This window comes from Ascidia mentula, chromosome 1 (genome assembly GCF_947561715.1).
Source record: "Ascidia mentula chromosome 1, kaAscMent1.1, whole genome shotgun sequence".
Classification (NCBI taxonomy): domain Eukaryota; kingdom Metazoa; phylum Chordata; class Ascidiacea; order Phlebobranchia; family Ascidiidae; genus Ascidia; species Ascidia mentula.
The window spans coordinates 26,177,509-26,198,455 of NC_138566.1; the positions used below are offsets into that span (position 1 = coordinate 26,177,509).

Below are 20,947 nucleotides of genomic sequence, written 5' to 3' on the forward strand. Positions count from 1 at the left end.
TGCACTGACTGATGATTACGCAAGCAGTGGGTTAAACAGGTGGGACAAGTCAGGTGGGAAATCATCCAAACGTGTGTCATTGTGACACTATACTGTGTTTTACCTCACAATTACGCCTAATGCTTGAACAAATAACTTTTCGACCAATTTTGGGCGATATGTGGTTATTTCACTCAACTACCTAAGAACACCTCATCGAGATTAATCATCGTGGGCTTTTTCTTTTCTGATGCCATAGTTGTGGGCTAAATGAGTTGATTGATTGTGTGTTGGTGCGTTTCGTGTTGTAGTGGTATGGTTAATGTGACAGTTTGTGGAACAATGTATGTTAAATCTTGCTGCATTTCAGCATATGTTTTAGTTGCACGATATTTTTTGGCTTGTGGACATACCTACAGTTGTTGTGGATTTTGTCCAATTTAACAGCAAAGTTAACTTTAATAAATCAATCCAATTTTACAATGTTTGAGTCTGTGTATCTTGATGTGTAAAGATGAATTCTTTGTCGTATAATTTTTTGTTCTCAAACCGAACTTTGATTTTCTAAAGGAGTTAGTCCCGATGGCCGCTCGGCGATAGAGCTTTCCAATCCATAGTCTTCCTACAGCTGACTGTGATTCTCCTCGATGAAAAAAACATCACTTGAGCGCATGACTCGATAACCCTTATGGTGCCCTTGAAAGTCTTACACACATGAAGTGGTTACAGGCAAAATAAAATTTGCAATTCATGTTAAATATAAACTAAACCTGAAGCCCTAGGAAAAACCGACCAGCTTGTATTTTTATTCTACGCCCAATTTTACATTATGTGTTGTACCTACAATATCCTAAACTGTTGTTTTGAGGGTTTAACTTGACTGAAAATTTATACAACATATTTACCCGACTGCAGGCTATTAAAAATTCCTAAACTTTTCATTGCAATGTCCAAACATTTTGAATATTGCACCAACACAACAAACATTTTAGAATAACATTGTTTAATATAACAACACGCGCTACTATGCCGATGAAAAAACAATAAACAACACCGGATCGATGAACCAAGCCACCGTGGTAGGCTGTCGATCGATACCGTATCTGTAGTAGCTGAGTAAAGCCTTTTCAAATCAAAGGCTTTACTCAGCTACACGCGCTATTATTATCGTATATAGTGTTGTTGGTGTTAAAAAAGTTTTACCGTTAGTAATTTACAGGTGTAACAACACCAAGCGTTATGACCGCGTGAACAGTTGCGTGGAATAGCAGCGCGTCAAAATGGCAATTAATCTTTCCGTATAGCGTGTTATAAGCAGTAGGGTATTCTTTCACAAATGTATCCCGAAGCAGTTGAGCAAGAAACATCATTCCATCCGTATGTTGGATTAAGTTCGAAACCCATTAACACACAACCTTCAATTCCACCTGCGTTGTTTGGTTCGCCCGCACTCCACTGTCCACAGTTAACACTTGATCCATCCGTCCACTGGAAGTTGTTTGTTCCCGAAACTCGTGTTGCTCCGATGTATAATGAGTAAGGAAAAGCTGAGTGGTAAACAACATAGGAATGTTGAAAGTTATTACAACGGTTTCATAGCCGTAGTAACTTTCTTGCATACGAAACAACCAATCGAGATTATGGCGAATTGGGATTTGAAACCCAAAATATTTTGCATATAAAGCAGGGACTTCCCAGCGTTACAAATGTTACTATTCTCTCAAATATTGAGGAAGGTTCTCCCTACTGCACAAATCGTTTGGCTATTACATTTAGCTATTACAGCTATCTTATCGAGATCATTAAGTTTACAGAATTTGCAGCCTATTGTTAGATTAGCAAGTTTTTCCCAACAATTCGAAGTATTTTCTGATTATGTGGAACTGATCATCTACGGATATATGAGGTTGCTTGGAAAGTTGTGCGATTTGCATAGTTAGTTGACCATAATACGCACCCTATTAACCGCCTAAATACCGTAGAACAGTCGGTAGAGCGTTAAGATTGGTTAACTTAGGCTTGTGAGTTCAAACCTCACCGAGAACTTGATTTTTCAGATTTCTCTCTGATTCGTCGAAAAAGTGGCCGATCCAGCTTGCTTGGAATGCCAGCGAACATGTTCATTTTGGTCGGCAAACAATATAAAACCCAAGATTCGTTACCTGTTAAATTCCCAATCTTTCCAACCAGAAAGTTAAATATAGCAGTTGTTTTAACATTGGCGAGATGTAAACTGTGTGAACTGCATGCTGCCACAGCTTCGGTATATGAATTAACTTGAGGTCCGATCAAATATTCTTTGGGGTTGTTCAACTGGAGCCAAGTTTGTCCGACAGCAACCGACAGAAAGGTTACAAATACTACGGCAACCAAATTCATTTTTAGCCGATGCTTGACTTTTTTAATACATTTAAATTATCAAAGTTTTATAGGCCATGTGTCACCTGCCACCTGTTTCAAGTAATTTCAAATGCATTATTGATTCTTTCTTGACTTTTGAAAGGAAATTCGTTATTGCTCTGCTTAGCAACGTACTACTGTCAAAAAAAATTTTGTGGTCAGTTTATTTTGTTGTATTGTGCAAGTTTTCTCCATCAAGTGCTGATATCGGCACTCTACCCATTCACCTGTAGACTACAGAGTTGATTTATTACTTTATATGGACGGGATGTTCTTACGTCATATACATACAACCGCATCGAACCAAGTATCCAACTGTTTCTGGGAAAATAATTTACCGATATTCTCCACGAAACACTATTTTGCCAATGTACTCATTAAACGTGTCGACATTAACAGAAAAAAAAACAATCTTTGCCAAATACGTAAGCTGTCACCCATTGCCTTCAACTTAACAGATCAGCACAAAACAAAACTATCAAAACTATCGTCTGCAATCCACCGAGACATCTTCATATTTTTAAAGGAGCCAGAAGAACATTTTCTTATGAAATCACAACACCTTGCAACAACAGTAGAAGTACCAACATTGTGTGGTATTTTATTGCTGCGTTAACTCAGCCTGACTGATGTTCACGGAAGCAACGGACTTGGCACTATAGTTATAAATGGAACATGACGCGTTGAGGTTGGGTAAAACTTCGTTGAAACATGCAGGGTAATATTTCTTTGGTAGTTTGGTAAACGTTGTTGACAATTATGGTATCGAAATAACTTGTTTTTGTATTGAAACTCTCTGCTTTGGATGTGGATGTTAATCTACATATTTTTTATCATTTTCCCGACCATTTTTACACGTGGGAGAACTGCTGGCTCCTTCAATTGATCGGTTCGATTTTGGGAATGATTTTTATCAGTCCGATTTCTGTTTCAACAAAGTTGATCGTCTGATTTTAGTTTTAACGTCGAGTTCAAGTGTACGTATTTTGTTTCCATCGTACAGAACTCCCCACTTGACACAGCTATCATATTTATACCGAGAAACTGTATGGGCAGACATTAAGCTTATCAATAATAAGCTTAAACAAATTTCTTGAGACTACAACTGCCATGTAATGAAAGTCATAGCTGAACTAAGCAAATAATTCTCGATGACCAAAGATGCACAGCCGTCGCATGAGTTTGATCTAGAGGAAATATTTCCGAATTTATTTTGTTTGTTGCTAGATTATTACATTTCTTTGTTAATTGAACAAAAAATAGTCAAATTAAACAGGCCTGGCAGGGTAAAAAAATACGTGATTGTCTAAAATTATTCGTAAGTAGGTCAAGATCTGCTTCAAATGAACTTGAAGATTTTGCATCACAAATCCCAAATACATTTTTATTCTCGTAATTCGCTCGTCCACAACAAACAGAGCAAAGATTTTTGTTTCAAGATGAAGGCAAAGTTGATATTCGTGCTGCAGTGAGTAAATACTAGTCTTAAGAACCGCGTGAGTTATAACGAGTTCGGACTCCTACGTAACAATCGAGCTTTACTTGATTGATGACGACGTTGGCAGGAGGAACTTCTCATAAGGAAGTAGCTCGACGCAATGCAGCGATGTAAGACTTACGTAAATGTTGAATGAACGACACAACGACAGCATTAAAACACAATGCAAACATTTCAAGAACAATTTTACAGTAGATGGTTTAAACCTGGTATCATATGCGGTGCTTCGAAAACAAACTACAAACGTGTGTTAGTGGTTACTGTTTTTCGTTTTCTGGAGCTAAGTTTCATTGAAATCCATGTATTCTGAATTCCCATCAGTAGTTTTAATATTCTCGTATTGAGGATCTTGCATGGTTTCGTAATGGTTGATCTCAGGGTTTGGTTGGTGTTGGTTGGAAGGATGGTTCTGCCTTGCTGGTTGGTTATTGGTTGTTGGAATGGTTTGTGGCAAAATGTACGCATCGTCTGGTTGTCCGTTATCTGCAGATGTTGAAACAATAAGCCACGGACACGGCAGACTGAAGAATTAATTATCAAAATCGACTTCTCAAGGGAAACAAAATAACCTGTGTATTAAACAATGGACCATCGAGATCATCGCTGTTTGAAAATGCATCCAAATTAACAAATAATTATATAACGTGCACATAAAGCGTAATGAACCGTGGACTGTTTACTCGCCTGCCGCTGCTGCAACCGCGACTTCGGTGGGATTTTCGAATCCAACAAACCTAAAAACAGTGTTTACCCTTCATATAATAAAAAAACAACATTTTGATCTCGCCTTATTTGTCGTCTTTGCTTCATCACATGATATCCAACCATGCAAATTAGGGCAATCAGTGCAATGCAAGCCAACGTCCAACCAATGATAGCTGACGAGTTGGTGCTTTTGGAAGCTGAACTTGTTGCTGGAAAATTAACACAGTGTGTAGGTGTAGCTGCAAGACATTCGTTTTCATGAAAACTTAAAATCTGTGTTTCTTGTTAGGGAATTATTGGGTTGTTGTTGGGTAACTAAATCGGAACCGAAATAAACAAAAGTATTTTGATAAGAAATATTATGTTTTGGATTCACTGTGTGTCGTAAAGTTATTGACCATGTCATGCGATCGAAGATATAGCGAAAATCCAATCATTTAAATTGTGAAAGTGGGAAATGAGATGAAAAATGTCAAGAAACTAATTTAAATGGATGATTATTTGCACAACACTTGCTAAATATATTTTTTGCTAGTGCTTGTGGATGTAGGTTTACCAGTCGTGGTGATCAGTTCGGGTGTTTCCTTGGTCAATTTGTTGGACCCGCTGGATAACTCAATCGCAACAGACGTGGTACTTCCTGTGGCTTGCTTGGATGATGTTGTTGTACTTGTGCTTAACGCTGCAGTGTTAACCGTCGTGGTAGTTGGCGTTGCTGCTGTTGCTGCTGTTGCTGCCGTTGCTACAACAATATGTGATTAATGGTGTTTTGAATTTGAGTTTATAGTTTGTTTTATAAATCTGCGATTCAGTAAATTAAAAATCCTGCAAAGTTGTCACAAATAAAGTTTGAATTTTTTGTTTTAGTGATTCCCTTGTTCAATTTGTGTATATAGCAAGAAAATCAAAAGAATACTTATTTTCTTTGCGGTATGGATTGCCCGAATCTTTATTTTTTGATAATTGGTCTTATAATCTGCGTATTGTTCTGGTGTATCTCGACAAATTACCGGTTGGTATTCTTTCACAAATGTATCCCGAAGCAGTTGAGCAATCAACATCATTCCATCCGTATGTTGGATTAAGTTCGAAACCCATTAACACACAACCCTCAATTCCACCAGAGTTGTTTGGTTCGCCCGCACTCCACTGTCCACAGTTAACACTTGATCCATCCGTCCACTGGAAGTTGTTTGTTCCCGAAACTCGTGTTGCTCCGATGTATAATGAGTATGGGGAAGCTGAGTGGTAAACAACACAGGAATGTTGGAAGTTATTTCAACCGGTTTAATATCATGTGCAACTTTCTTTAATACGAAATAACCAACCGAGCTTTTGGCAATTTCGGAAATTTTGCCCTGAAACCCTAAAATTGTTACACAAAAAGCACGTGACATCTGATTCCTTGTATTGAGTGATGTTTGAGTTTAACTTGTAATAGAATATATTTGTCATTTTGTATGCCGAACCAATGTTTTTATGCTCGTATAATGAGGCGAAATCGTCCCACAGTACCGACCCCAAGTTAGTTACGTATATCTCTCTTTTGATTCGTCGGAAAAAGTAACCGTCCTAGGAATGCCATTGAACTTGTTTGTTTTGATTGACAAAAACATATAAAACCCAAACGATCAATTTCGTTACCTGTTACATTTCCAATCTTTCCAACCAGGAAGTTAAATATAGCTGTGGTTTTAACATTGGCGAGATGTGCATTGTGTGCACTGCATGTTTTATTAGCTTCTGTTTGTGAAGAAACTTTTGGGCCGATCAAAAACTCCGTGAGGTCGTCAAACTTGTACCAAATTTGTCCAACAGCAACCGGGAGAAAAGTCATAAATAACACAATAAATACCCTCATTATCTTATGCTTACACGTTCTCATTTAATTACAAAGAACTTCGTCGTTACAAGACACATATAAAGTAGTTGTAACTGATACCTGTAGATGTATTGCATCTTTTGCACTAACGTAATCTAATATGTTACATCATTGCAATAATCTATACATAAGTATTAAGACTGGCTTAATAAGCTGTGCAGAATCATTAGAACTGGCTTCCTGCACTGTGAAAACGCAGACAACTATGCCAGGAAAGCAGTAGCCCAAGAAAAGGCGCAGTAGACACACTTCCTGTTAAAATATTGACGATCATGTTTTTGTTCAGTTAAATCTTTTACCACAACCACACAGACGAATGATTGCACATTTACACACACATGAACGAGCAATAACACATTAGTTATTTGCAAATGCTTTTACCTTAGACAGAAATAGTTTGTTCAAGTTAGGTTACCGCCAGCTTATCATCTTTAAGGCTTTAATCCCACCTTTGACATTGCGCACGATTTCAGGGTTACTAAAACTGTTTCTTCCAAATGACTTTATACAAGGAACGTAATGTCAACCCTAAAAATTTTGCAACAAAACATCACAACCTGCCTTCGCTACCTGATACGTCGCTTTCGGTGCAAGGGTTTATGGATTACCATCATAAATGAGTGCAGGATGGCCAGTAGTTTTCGTCACTGTCGAAGACGGTGCTCTAGCTGAAAAATGACATCAACATGAACCCGGAACATAACCCCAGGCATAAAATATCAGGTAGTTTACGCTGAATGGATGAAGGCGTTTATGCTCAGACTGCAAAAAATGTGTTAATATGTAGTAGTATTTCATACCACGATTAACATGATTGGGACAATAGTTTCGTGGTAGAAATGCACAATGGCTTACCTACATGGCTACTGTTTTAAATTTGGCGAGATGTGCATTCTGTTTACTACATGATGCTTCAGCTTCTGTGTATAACTTTTACCAAATATTCGTGTTGGTCGTCCAACTTGCATTAAACTTGTGTGCAGAACATGGTTTTCGTCCAATTGGTTTCTTGGCACTGCTTTCCATTGCTGCACCGAGGCACCGACTTGCCTTTGACGGGACTAAGGTTCGGAGAGAAGGATTGGGATTATTCCAAAGGCCTCTAGAAACGTTTCTCATACCAAAGAGCAACGTTGGTGTCAACGACAGAACGTAGTATTTTACATTTTCTGTTTTGTAACCTGTCGTAATTATTGCCAACACGCGTTTGCTTGCCCAATCGCATGACAGCGCGAGCGGTCTGAGCGAGTTTTCCTTTCTTTTCTTTGTGTGTCATACTTTGCTACGCTTTACACTACGGTGGACGAACTTTTTCGAAATATTTTGTCACCACACACCGGCGCTTTTCTCTGTTATAATCAGTTATCTGAAAAGTACAAACTATGATTTCCACATCTACTGACACAAACTTTCTCAGTTCCTCAACCATTTCTTTTTTAATTGGGTTTGTAAACACATAAACATTGAGTCAAAATACACTATTGGTTATCAAAGTATAGATTTAGTATATTTTAACTAAATTTACGCAATGAAAAGATACCGGCAATTTCGTATATGACAACATTCAAACACAAATCTCTCCTTCAGTTAATTCCAGATAAATTGGTGACGTCATTGAAGACATGCAACCAGAATCATGTCGCACAAGGAGATGGTGGTGTTTTGTGCTTGGTGTATCCAGTAGTCGGCAGTTGCGACGTTCAACTTTTTGTAGTTCTATGCAAAGGAAAACATACGGGCTCTGAGCGAATTAAATGTCGGGAACTGTTTTATCTCACTTTCATGGAAAGTCAAACCGAAAAAAAATCTCTGCTTGTTAACAATAAAGTGATGCATCTTCCTGCGCCAGTTTCCTGAGTCAAATGCTTACGTGCAGTTACCAGTCAGTTGTTTCACTTCACTTATCTAGATATTTCCATTTTCGTCAAACGAAATGTCCTTAAAACTGACGACTTCAAAACTTTTTGCTGCTTTGTCAGTGGACTTTGACATTTGCGACTAAGGCATAAAACCCGAAGGATTAATTTCGATATTTGTGTAAACTATGTCCCAATCTTTCCAACCAAGGTTCACAATCCGTCAAACCGTGAAGGAGTTGGTTGGAAAACAAACCATGTACGACTTGATGTCTCCTTAAGCGTTTACTGAGTGGGTAAAACCTGTTAGTTGTGTGGACACCAGAAATATCACACATCAGAGGCTCAAGTAGACTAACAGACGAACAAGACTATTGTATTTATATGTTGATTCTTCTTTTACAAACCCATGTATTCAAATGTGTCCAAATATCTAGGGGAGAGCAACGACACTCCTTGTGATGTAAACACCTATGACGTATATGAGTAATTGTTTTCGGACATGGAAAATTTGCCAGCAATTCCATAACCCAGCCGCATTTGGAGCTACGCCGCAGATCGAAGCTGCTTTGATAAACGTTTGTTCGCTTATTCAATCATTTAAGGAGTTCGTGTATAGCAAACATACTCTTCTGTTAGTAACAAACACGAAGCAAACTATGATGTCAACATCTACTGACACAAACTTTCTCAGTATGGCTTTAGTATATTATAAAATAACAAAACAATATGCAGTATATGACTTTCCAGACAGGCAAAATACAACAACCAACCGTACATGACAACATCCTAAAACAAAACGCAACCAGAATCATGTCGCACAAGGAGATGTTGATGTTTTGTGCTTGGCGTATGTAATAGTTTGCAGTTGTATCGTTCAACTTCCTGTAGTTCTAAGCAAAGGGTGAAGGATAACAGACGGGTTTGAAGCAGGATAAATGGCGGGAACTGTTTTGTCTCATTTTCGTGGAAAGTGAAACCGAACAAAGAAAAAGCTGCTAGTTGACAATGAATTGATGCATCAGCCGCCGCCGGTTTCCAAGTTAAATGCTTGCGCGCAGTTAACAGGTAGCTGTTTTCTTCATGCAAGCCTGTGTGGCATTTCCATTTTAGTCAAACGAAATTTCTTAAAAACGGACGACTTCAATATTTCGTTGCCTTTACGACCTTGCATGCAGTAACTTCATAGTTCTGTGTTTACTAGGGAACATTCAGCAATCAGTCGTGTAATTCTATGAAGCGGAAAATGAACAAGTTTGTGTTGATGTTGATTTTCACTTTGGTTGATTTCACGTATGGAAGTGGAAATTCCACCGAATCACCTGGTAAATACCTTTTTAAATAAGAGTTGTATATTGTGATTTTTTTTTGAAAGATAATGATTTATTATAAACAGCAGATTTTCACGCTAAAACCGCACACTCATAAATCTGTGTTTCGATCTTTCTTTTCAAAACAACCAACAACAGCCCGTTGATCATAAAGGGGCATTGAATCACCGCGGATTTTCTATTCTGTTTCATTAAATAATCATTCAATTGAAACCTTATTTATATTGGATCGGGGTGATCCTTACTATAAAGACATAAGACTAGCTGGGCCTCAATTTGATGAGCAAGTTTGTTATGGAGTCGTACGCAGTGCACCTTAGTGTAACGATACGCGGCAAAACTATTTCTGCGCTGTACATGAAAGCATTGTAAAGTAAATACTGAACAAAACACCGTATTTTAGTCTACAATAAAATTATTAAGTGAATATGGTTTGTTATGAAACATTACCAATATGACATAACACATTTCAACTGTTACAGGAGGAGTTCTAAAGTGCTACCAGTGTCACGGCACATTTTATACCAATACTTATAAGTGGATTAGCGGAAAAGGATGCTATTTTAGAAATCTTAAAACTTCTGACTATGGGATGTCATGTGCTGCAGATCAGATATGTGCTACTGAGTCTTCTCCAGGAGTTGGTATGCTTTTTTACTAAGTTAAAATACTATGCTAAAGCTCCGATGTGAAATTACAATTGTATCAAATAATTTTTTTTCCAAACTGCTATATAGTCACGCGGTATCCAGAAAGACATTCAATTTTTGAAAGTTTGATTGCAGTTAGCAAAACATACGTTCGTCGATACTGCAAAACCATGTATGGACAGATTCCTAAACACTGCGAAAAAAACAGTGATTGTGTCTGTAGAGTCGACAAATACAATTACCACTGTTGCACAGGTGAGCAACAAAAATTACATGAATTACAATTCTTGTGAAGTAAATTCAAATTCTGTACTTTCATTGCAAACTAAAGGTTTTGAAGGGCAACGTATGACTAAAACATTAGTTTTATTTACGCAAATTGTTTGGATGTTGTTCATTTTCTCTTTACATGTCATACATGAAGACAGTAATGGTGTGTTTGCGACTATGTTTACAGTATTTTATAGCACTTGGTAATCGAACTTGGAAACAATTTGTGGGCAAGAACTGACAGAAGGGCAGTATGACGCAATAATCGATGCCAGAAGAGCAGTATGATGCAATAATCGATTTTATGGTTTTTAGATTTGTGCAATGACAACAAATCAACTTCCATCAACAGTAAATTCATTCACGTCCTCTTCCCTTTGCTGGTACCATATATGAAATGTATGCTTTAACCTATGATGGAGCTGCAGTGAGTATTGTGTTGACAACAATTGTTGCTGCATAACTACCGATATATACAGAATAAAGAATTACAAAAAGTGTTAAAATTGTTCTTGTGTATTTATTTAGTTTAGTGTATTGTTGTGTATCTCCAAGTACTGCTAAGGAGCTGCAGTGATTTATTTTGCGATAAATCGGATCTTAAACACCATGATTGAGAAGCACTGTCTTTTTGTAAAATACCCTGAAACATCCACAGTCCAGATTTATACGCATTCAAGATCATACAGAAGACCAAACGGCCACTGTCGAGGTGGCTAACGTCTCCTCAAGTACCAAGATTGTTGAATTGTTGTGCCCTGAAAATATGGCTGCTTTAGCCTCGACAAGTACTGCCTCGTTTGGCAACACGATGATAATTTGAAAGGTCTGTTTGTTTTCAACGCAGTATATTTGTAAAACGTAACGTACAAGTTGTACATCAAATGGTTTAGAGATTTTTTTGTGTATATTCATGACACTAACAAATGGTGTTGTGAATACATATTATAAACGAAAGAAATAGTTTGAACAACACTAATTAGAAAACTCTAGGTTCAAAAAAATCTCCCAGGTTCAAAATATATTAAATAAACGAATAAAAAATAGTTCAAGACTTGCACGTTGTCATCACATGTGTTAGGTGACGGATTTGACACTTCTCATCTATCCCCAAGAATTCTTTGTTGTCACATTCGAATACGGCTTGTGGGTCGTCGCAAATCTTCAATAATTTTGAACATAGTTGTTAGGTGGCCTTTTTTAAACATGAGAGAACCGTATACGGTTCGGACATATTTGTCAAGATATTTTTAATATCGTTAATCATAAAACAAAAATATATTTGCAGAAATGACACAGAGTTTGTAATTTCGCTTTTAACTTTGCTATGCACAAATTATCCAATATGGGAGGTAGTTATATTAGTACTACTATAAACAATTATCTGTAATCGGTTGGTTTGGGTCAATAGTAGGTCGCCTGAAGCTTTCTGTTATAATCTTGATCTTGCTACAGAGCACATATAGAATCAAAACTTTTGCAATGAAAAAAAGCACCCCGAGCCTGACGAAACGGGAAGGAATCCACTTCACAAAGCTCGCCACTAAATTCGGCTGGACAACTGAAATTTTAATGCACACAACTTTATGTAGATTCGTTTTATTATAAATTAAACAAATTAATACAACATAACAAACCATACGTTACGAAATAAATTTACCAAGTGGATGCAAATAATATTTCCCTAATTTCAAACGAATATGTTGGAAGAGTAATCTTTCATATGATTACATGTTTACGTTTACTTACACACATGATGTTGTTCCATTTTCAAATACACAACTCCCTTTATTTTCGCACTGCATGTTGTCGCACAAACTGGAACATCTATAAGCACACCAACATTAAGCACTATATGTAATAGTCCAACCATTTAAGCAAAATTAATGTCATACTACAACAGCGTAACTTTGTCTTTTAACTCCCTTCAGGAAAATGTCATAGCAGAATGGATCATTCGAAATTTGAAAACCGTTTGAATTATATTTAAGCATACATGGGTTAACGGTTGCCATATAACACATGTCGTGTTCTGTGGAAGTCAACATAACTGCGTGTGTCGGTATCATGCGAATTAAACACAATAAATGTAATGGAAATCGCCTGTGTGTTTGCTCAGTTTTTCATAATAGGATGTTATTGAGTGTGAGACCTAGTTCTAATCAGTTAAATAGTGTGCGTCAAACCACGAAGATATAACGAAACAAAAAAGCGCTTTTTTTATTTCTAAGACGCTGAAGACAATACTCATATGTAAACCTCTACGAACCAACCGACCAGCAGTTAATGTAAATAACGCACCCGTTTTCGCTCTTCTCAAATCCAGGTTTACAATCACATTTAAATGAGCCCAGAGTATTTGTGCAATCTGAGTTCTTGGGGCAGGGAGAACGTTGGTTGCTACATTCGTCTGAATCTGCGAACACATGTGAAAGTGCAAAAAGTCATTGTTGTGTGTCCTCCGCACACTACACGGATATATATGTCCACATACATTGAACACTTAAGAGTTTAACATATTCATATTTAAATGCAATAAAAAAAGCAGCGAGATTAGGAACATTTTGAAGGTAATCATTTTCACAACATTGTGAAGAAATGCTTCACGTAGGTTAGTTCGATGTATTTTCTTTCAATAATTCATCATCCAGTTATTAACAGGCCTACTTTAACTTTCCTACTTTCCTACCTATAGCACTGACTGTCAGAAAATTTAACAATGAATTCGAATTAAGTAATCGGCTTTGCAGCAAACTTAAAATGTTCAATATGTCGTTGGAGGAAGTCGCTGTCCCGTCGAAAGCGAAAATAATCTCAGCAATTACAGAACCCGCCGAAAACCCGATTACTTCCACGTTGTTAAAAGTTGTATTATTCAATAAAATGTTCACCTGTAACAAAAAATTTTCTCTTGAAAATCTCTTTAAAAAAAGATCTATAAAAGTACTGACCGCATTTGTGACGTCATCAATAAGCTGCATTGAAGCGAAAGACGTCATGTTGTTTAGTTCTGTTGTAAAATTTCGATTGCCGATGGTCAGTTGGCCTTGTAAGGTGATAGCATTTACACATGCAGCCTGTGAATTAACAACTTGGCCAAGCGGACATGATGCGGTCGGGGTTGTCGGAACTTTAGCCGTGGTCGTATCCCCGGAATCTGACTGACCCAAGTCTACGGATAACTCCGCGGACGAATGTTCCAGGGTTCCAATGTAAAAATCGCATTTCGCATCTGCGTAACCCGGCCTGCATACGCATCTGTTTTTAATCCACATTCCTCCTTTTTCATTACATTCTGAAATGACAGGTCGCAAACCGCAGGTAAACTGATGTATAATATTTTGTTATTATCAAGCGCCATGTCTTTTTATATAGATTTAATTTTCATTAAAACAATACGTCACCTGTGTTCCGAAATCCGAGTTTAACTGCTAATCCGCATGCTGCAAACAAAACGTGAAACTGTAAGTTTGTGTAATTCAGTGGTTTTCCAAAACCTACGTACGCGAAGTCCCTCCTGATGGCACGCGAACTTATGACAAAACAAAGAACTTTTGTATTGCGCCTTTGTTTATAAAGATTACATTTTAATGCATTTTATTAAAACAACTTGTGATCAAATTTTTTACCTAATGTTGAGTTTTAGTATTTTGAATATGAGGTGGTTATGCCATGCAGTTGCCAACACACTACGAAATCATTGCATATATTCTAAAGTCGCAATAATGTTGAAACGACATGTAATAACCATAAAGTAAGTAATTTACAGAAGAAGTTAGTGTTGAACATGTTTGCAACATACTTCCTGTCAAATCGCTTTAGTAGAGCTCATGTGATCGCTTATGTAAACACAACAGAAAAACAAGACACCCGTGCTGTAAGTCACCAGTTAATTCTTGTCGTTATTGTCAATATTGCTTACAGCACTGTAAAACAAACCGCCGGAGGACTAAATTAAACAGACAGCAAACGCTTACCTGGCAACGCCACGTTGAGCAATCCAAAAATAATGGCCATAGCCACAATGTCAGATCTGGAACAATGAAATTTAACCTTGTGTTCTGCCATAAATGCTAATTATTTCTCACTAAGTATGATATTTATGATTACAATTCTGCAAAATGAAACACGGTATTGCTTGTAGTGTAGCTCCAACTTAACGACGTAAACCCATAAACTGCCTTCCAATCTCTTTCAGTAATTGTTTATGCTTCGTGCATAATTAACACGTACTACAATGAGTACACTCATTCCTAGAAGAACGTTTATCCACTCAACGGTGTCGGCCAACTACTTACGTCTACCTAAATCAACTATTTAGGACGACCGTATCTTCACATGTAATTTCCAAAAGCGCAGCATCGTTTGAGAAGCACAAAATGCTTTGCAAAAATGAATGCGAGTCGTTTGAGAATGTCGACAAAAACCGCAACATTAGTCGAGCGAAAATCTAAACGCCCCCGGCTTTAGGACGAAACCACAAGTAAACTAATTGAACTTTACTGCGTAAAATGATACTCTGTGGCGAAAAATATGTGAAGCGATAAAACGTAATTTAACAGCCTTTTGTTGCGGAATCGCAAACAAACATCATCGGGGACTCTGGTGCGGTCTGACTACTGTTTGTTCCACAACGACATCAGCACCTCTCTGCAAATATCACTTACTCTGATAACAACGGTCATCAATATCACTAACTTGTTCAATAAATCCAACACAGTTTTAAGTGAGCTAAAGACAGATGGCCACTGTTTTGATCTGTTATAGGTCTCATCAATACAGCTTGGTGACTATAGTAGCGATGGCCCGCAAAACCCGATCTCGCTCCGACTTGTCGGGAAACAGTTTCAGCTTGGCTGTTATGCTTGCGAACGATTTACATACAGTAGCTGTAGTCACCAAGACCTGCGCTGGTTGATCTGCCCTAATTATCATACTAAAGCATGAAGCTCTTCTATAACAAATAAATATTTTAATTCAGAAGCTTTTGTAAAAGTAATGTCACAGTAAGATTTTGTAAGAGCTATGTAAAATTTAATTTAAATCCATGTACAAGTCTCCGTCCTTCCCTTGGAGGTTTACATAGAGGGAATCTTGCATGTTTTCGTAATTGTTGATGTCAGGGTATGGTTGATGTTGATTGGAAGGATGATTCTGCCGTGTTGGTTGGGTTTTGGTTGCTGGGAATGTTTGTGGAACAATGTACGTGTCATCTACTTGACCTGTGTCTGCAAAGAAAAGTATCCATTGGTCTGTTAGATCTCTATCCTTTTATTTTTGTACTAAACGTCCAGTTTTCGTTTCCTTAAATTTTTTTGCGACGTGAACACGTGAAAGAAAGTTTACTCACCTACTATTGCTGCAATCATGACTTCCGTGGGATTTGCCGCACGATTAAAACTGAAACCAAACGAATAACATCCGTAGGAATAACAAAAATAACTGTGATTTATATTCTGTTATAAATATGACATACTTTTCTTCGATACGCCTTCGTGTTACCACACGATAAGTTACAATTCCAACCACCACAAATGCGGAAAACACCGCAACGGTCGAACCAATGATAGCTGGTAGGTTGTGGCTACTGGGTGGCTGGTAGGTTGTGGCTATTCCTGTGACATAAAATACGTTGCGTGTTCTCACCATTTCTGACTTTTGATGAGAAAAATGTTCATGGTAATTTATTTGCCCTGCTCACCATTAACCGTGGCTTTGCGAGTTTCCATGGTGGTTTGAGCTCCTGTGGTGGTTTCCCCAGTCATGGTATTCGGAATGGTGGTATCCATTCTGTTGGTTAAGTTTGTCAAATCTTCATCCAAGGTTGTGGTAATTAGTAAGGTTTGGTTGAATGGTTTCACTGTAGTTGTGTTTGTCATTATAACCGTTGTGGAACTTGTTACTGCAATACGTTTATAAAAAAGTAAATAATGTTTTTCAATCTAGAAAATACATTATTGATATTCAATGACTTTCGGTTTCGTATCACCAACATAACAGATACATCACTTTATTACCATAAATCTGTTTTTGTTTGTTCGGGTTTTGTATAACAAAACTCTAAACAGATTATGTATGAAGTTTAAACTATGTTAAAATACTTACATGCGGGATTTCTTTCACAAATATATCTCGAAGCAAATGAGCAAAGAACATCTCTCCATCTGTATGTTGTATCAAGTTCATAAATCCATCCCATTATCACACAATCCTCATTTCCATCCTTGTTGTTTGGTTCGTTTGTAAACCACTGTCCACTATTAGCATTTGTACCATCCGTCCACTTAAAGTTGTTTGTTCCCTGAACTCGTGTTGCTCCGATGTAGAACGAGAATGGGGAAGCTTTATATCGTGTTTTTCCAAGAATATTTAAAAAGAAAAACACATGGTAAATTAAAATCGAATTTAATTCATATGTATTTATATTCAATTGGAATAGGGTATTTATTTATGAATGATTTTTAGATTGGTCAATATTGATACGACAAACCTTTTTACTATCGAGTAATCATATTTCCACCACAAACATAATAAATCTCTCTTAATTATCGGATTACCTGTCACTGTTCCAATCTTTCCAACCAAGAAGTTCAAAATAGCAGTTGTTTTAACGTTGGCGAGATGCGCATTCAGTGCACTGCATGCTGCTACAGCTTCTTTGTATGAATTAACCTTTGGGCCCATTAAATATTCGCGGTAGACGTCCAACTTATGCCAAGTTTGTCCAAAAACAACCGGTAGGAAATACACAAATAATGAAACAAGCATCCTCATCCGAGAAATGATGTAAACTATGCCAAAAACTAGGATACAAATGCATTGCTCGCTATCACACTCGCTTGTTGCTATCTTATAGTACTTGTAATCACCAACAACAACCTTCTCTTAACATTTGACGAATGTGTACTGTTTCTTACATTTAGTGTTTGTTCTAACTCTAACTAAAAATTAGATTCTTTGTTTGTGTACCAAGTTACTATGGCAACGTCCGAGAACTACTGCACGTATTTAGTAATTAGTTTTATCAGTCAAGGCCCTACTTTTTGCGAAGTATACGAAATTAAATTTTAAAACCTATTCAGCATAAAGCTTACTTGGCTGACTTCAAACTACGCTGCCTTTAATGCTGTGATAAGTGACATTACAGTGCTGTGAAACCTGGTGTTGGCGGAAGTAGTGGGTTTAACAATAAATACACAAGGTACGTAATACTGTGTTGGATGGGAATGTTGTAGTTACGATAGTCAGGTGTTGCCAGTGATAACGAGTTAAATTTATGATTGTCACCTCCACTGTTTCTGGCTTTATTATATGAGTAAAGTGGTCAATTGATGTTCGCCGACCGTTCTTTCGATAATATTTCTTATTTGTTGTGTTCGCTCGAACGCATCATGCACAAACATACAACTCACATTAGATATTGACATACACAGCACACATTGGTATATGGGTACAAAATCTATTTTATTTCCACATATAGACTGCCATGATAAGCGCTACTGACTTCACGGCTAGTCAAATTAACATATTCTGGTTCTTGTGTGACGTCCTGGACAAGGTTTCGGTTCGTTTGCTGAGTGGTTGAACAATATGGGTTGGTAGATGGGAATGTTTGCGGTACGATATAGGTTTCGTCCTGAAAAACCTTTTCCTCTGTTTTGGAAATAAACAAAATGTAAGCTGGTATTCAACCTTTTAGTCGGGCGAGAGATGTTTAATTTTTAACCATGGCGATTAAAACTGTTTGTAAAAATAATTGATTTCAAATTGCTCGTGATCAACTGCTTACAAACCGACTAAACCAACATTTACGTACCATGGTTTTGATCCACAGGATGAATTGATTCTCGTGCTCTGTATGATAAGTATCAAGTATTGAAACGGTATATTTCTTTTATTTTTTACTTTCAATGTTCAATCCAAAGGTTTTCATGAAGCAAAGCGGATAAGTTTTACGAATAAGGTTTGTCGAACCAACTTTGAAACATGGTTTACAGAAGTCCTCTTAATGCGTTCCATATACATGTAGAGTTTTCCACACAACGTACGTTACCTTCTTCTTTTACGTTGGCGTATTATGACAGAGAGAGCAACGGATACGATGACGACCAGCACTCCACCACCGATAGCCGACCCAATGATAATATACTGGCTGATGTTTTGATCTGTCACATTTACACAAAATATAACTGAAACTTTCGCGTCGGCTGATGATGATTTATTTGTATTTTAGCTCCGTTTGTTTAACTTATATGTGCTGATGCATGTGTTTATATCATGAGGACTTTCCGGTTAAAATTATCATCAAGGGTCAGGCCCCCATTACTTTGCTATCACATGCTACACTGAAACGAAATCTTTTTGTTGGAGATAAGCTTTAAATTACGCTTACGTGGAGATGTTGGCATATATCGAGTTGCTGATGCCGTAGAGTTTGTAGTTTCAAATACTAAGACGGAACTTTCATCCACTATCGAATCGTCATCTGTAGTTGTATCGGAGTGTAGTTTGTTGTCAGTGATGACAGTGCTTGACGCGGCAGCGATACTAGTGGTGGGTATGTTACTGCTTGCCGTGGTATGGACTGCAGTGGTTGCCGATGTACTTGTTGTCGTGGTTGTGGAGGATGAGGTAGATGTAGAAATTATATATGTTTGGGAACGTTAAAGCTCACGGAATAGAGAAAATATCACAAACAAGACAGGAATCAGTATGCTTCCCCTGTTATTACCGACAGATTTTTCTTTACTGGCCAGGTATCCAAAATTACTGACAATGGAGTGGCGGACAAAAAGCGTCAGAGTGACATTTTATTATAAAATATATAGAAATATTATTTTTCCCTAAACGGCATCGTCACCATCATAAAATATAGCACCGAAGCTGCCTGCCACTCCTTGTAAGTAATTTTGGACGCTTATGAAATATTAATATAGATGATTCGGTAAAGTTTTAAGAAGCTCACCTGTGTTTCGTTGACAGATGAACCTCGAACTTCCGCTGCATGTTACAACCCTCCATTTAAATTGTGGATCTAACTTCAGAGCTGAACCCATGATGACACAATTGCCAGAGCTAGGAAACTCAACGGAGGTCGACCATTCTTTTGTTACCACACTTGTCCCATCTGTCCATTTGAAAGATTCCGCTCCCTTAATGCGAGTGGCACCAATGTAGAAAGAGTAGGGCGAACCTGAGCGTAATTTTTTGTAGAAAAACTACTATTCATCGCAAATGTTCACTATAAGTTAAATACTAAAAACCGCAAACATAAAATTGAATGAAGAAAAATCTTTGACGTATTTTATTCTGGATTTAGAAGGTTGAATGTTGTATATATACGCCGGAAAGAACATAGCTTTTTATTTGTTTATGCTGATTTTGAATTGTAATTACGAGGTTATATGTTTGAGATCTTTCCTTTTAGGTATATTTCTCGCTACTAGTTAGATACACTAAAGTTAATGTTCAGTTACATTTCTAAACCGGCCATGTGTTACTTGTGTAAATATTTCAAATACTTTTGGCCAGTATGTTTATGTTACAACCTACCTTTTATAGTTCCGATAATTTCGACTAAAAAATTGAAAATTGATGAAGTTTTGACATTGGCTACAACTGCATTCTGATCACTGCATGACTCTTGTGCTTCTGCGTATGATTCGACTTTCTCCCCAACAAAATACTCGTTGTCTTCAAACTTCTGCCAAGTTTGAGCAATCACATTGGGACATAAGAGACAAAGAAGAGCTAAGCATTTCATTGTTAGGAAAGCTAGCTTTAGTTGCATCCGCAGTTTGAAACCTCCAGATAGATACTTTAAACACAAGTTTTTGAAAATGAAAGCAACCACAAATTGTAAAGAGAAACTCTACAATCCGATTTTTTGGAGTAGACTCCGCCAGTCGTATATAAACTCCTATATTTACCAAAGCTGCTTGCCAGTCGGGGTTATCTAAATTACTCAACATTTAGTTACAATAATAAACACACTGACCATAGAATGACCAAACGGGAAAGAGTGGGCAAAACCGGGAACCGCTCACTTACTGACTCAAAACTACGTCACGCTGCATAAATTCCGCGGCGACGTATCTTGTTTATTAGTTTGCTCTTACTCTCGAAACGACACACATACGTCACTAACCAAAGTAATCATTAGTTCGAGGTTTTACTCGCAAACGATATATCGCCCATGGTGTGTAAAATCAGAAACAATAGCATATTGGATGATTTTTCCGGGTCGTTATTCTTTGATAGCAAATGCATATGACAAACACATAGTCATGATTCCTTCTGAGAACAAATTAAGGCATATGTAATAGGATATGTGATAATAATTTAAAATACAATCAAACATAAAAGAGTTTTGTTGC

At 37.4% G+C, this 20,947-nt stretch overlaps 3 protein-coding genes across 4 annotated transcripts; all 3 read right to left on the reverse strand.

Annotated features, from left to right (window-relative positions):
• Positions 1–1,287: 1,287 nt before the first annotated feature.
• On the reverse strand, positions 1,288–2,358 carry LOC145890714 (perlucin-like). The gene is made up of 2 exons (XM_082981858.1): positions 2,142–2,358; positions 1,288–1,526 (listed from the first exon to the last, which is right to left on the reverse strand). The coding sequence occupies exons 1-2, from the start codon at positions 2,356–2,358 to the stop codon at positions 1,288–1,290; spliced, it is 456 nt and encodes a 151-aa protein (XP_082837984.1).
• A 9,122-nt stretch (positions 2,359–11,480) lies between these two features.
• LOC145909909 (uncharacterized) lies at positions 11,481–14,687 on the reverse strand. Of its 2 annotated transcripts, XM_082997135.1 has the most exons (8): positions 14,549–14,687; positions 13,976–14,014; positions 13,523–13,866; positions 13,261–13,462; positions 12,873–12,987; positions 12,321–12,398; positions 12,068–12,132; positions 11,481–11,733 (listed from the first exon to the last, which is right to left on the reverse strand). In XM_082997135.1, exons 1-8 carry the CDS (start codon positions 14,637–14,639, stop codon positions 11,699–11,701), a joined length of 969 nt encoding a protein of 322 aa, XP_082853261.1. In that variant the 5' UTR covers positions 14,640–14,687; the 3' UTR covers positions 11,481–11,698. The 2 variants fall into 2 exon arrangements, with proteins under 2 accessions (XP_082853261.1, XP_082853260.1); XM_082997134.1 differs by lacking the exon at positions 11,481–11,733 and having other exon boundaries at positions 11,872–12,132.
• A 918-nt stretch (positions 14,688–15,605) lies between these two features.
• LOC145890723 (macrophage mannose receptor 1-like) lies at positions 15,606–20,334 on the reverse strand. The gene is made up of 8 exons (XM_082981870.1): positions 20,124–20,334; positions 19,537–19,764; positions 17,129–17,362; positions 16,677–16,913; positions 16,273–16,473; positions 16,048–16,186; positions 15,922–15,971; positions 15,606–15,799 (listed from the first exon to the last, which is right to left on the reverse strand). Exons 1-8 carry the CDS (start codon positions 20,332–20,334, stop codon positions 15,606–15,608), a joined length of 1,494 nt encoding a protein of 497 aa, XP_082837996.1.
• Between the last annotated feature and the right edge of the window lie 613 nt (positions 20,335–20,947).

Excerpts from the sequence above, each read along its gene's own strand:
- LOC145909909 (XM_082997134.1), bottom strand. The coding sequence starts at position 14,639 with ATGGCAGAACACAAGGTTAAATTTCATTGTTCCAGATCTGACATTGTG. Across the intron at positions 14,015-14,548 it reads GCTCAACGTGGCGTTGCCAG|CATGCGGATTAGCAGTTAAA; the intron begins GTAAGCGTTTGC and ends TTTTGTTTGCAG. Across the intron at positions 13,463-13,522 it reads TTGATGACGTCACAAATGCG|GTGAACATTTTATTGAATAA; the intron begins GTCAGTACTTTT and ends TTTTTGTTACAG.
- LOC145890714 (XM_082981858.1), bottom strand. The coding sequence starts at position 2,358 with ATGAATTTGGTTGCCGTAGTATTTGTAACCTTTCTGTCGGTTGCTGTC. Across the intron at positions 1,527-2,141 it reads AAAGATTGGGAATTTAACAG|CTTTTCCTTACTCATTATAC; the intron begins GTAACGAATCTT and ends TTTACCACTCAG.
- LOC145890723 (XM_082981870.1), bottom strand. The coding sequence starts at position 20,334 with ATGAAATGCTTAGCTCTTCTTTGTCTCTTATGTCCCAATGTGATTGCT. Across the intron at positions 19,765-20,123 it reads AATTATCGGAACTATAAAAG|GTTCGCCCTACTCTTTCTAC; the intron begins GTAGGTTGTAAC and ends AATTACGCTCAG. Across the intron at positions 15,800-15,921 it reads CATGATTGCAGCAATAGTAG|ACACAGGTCAAGTAGATGAC; the intron begins GTGAGTAAACTT and ends TTTTCTTTGCAG.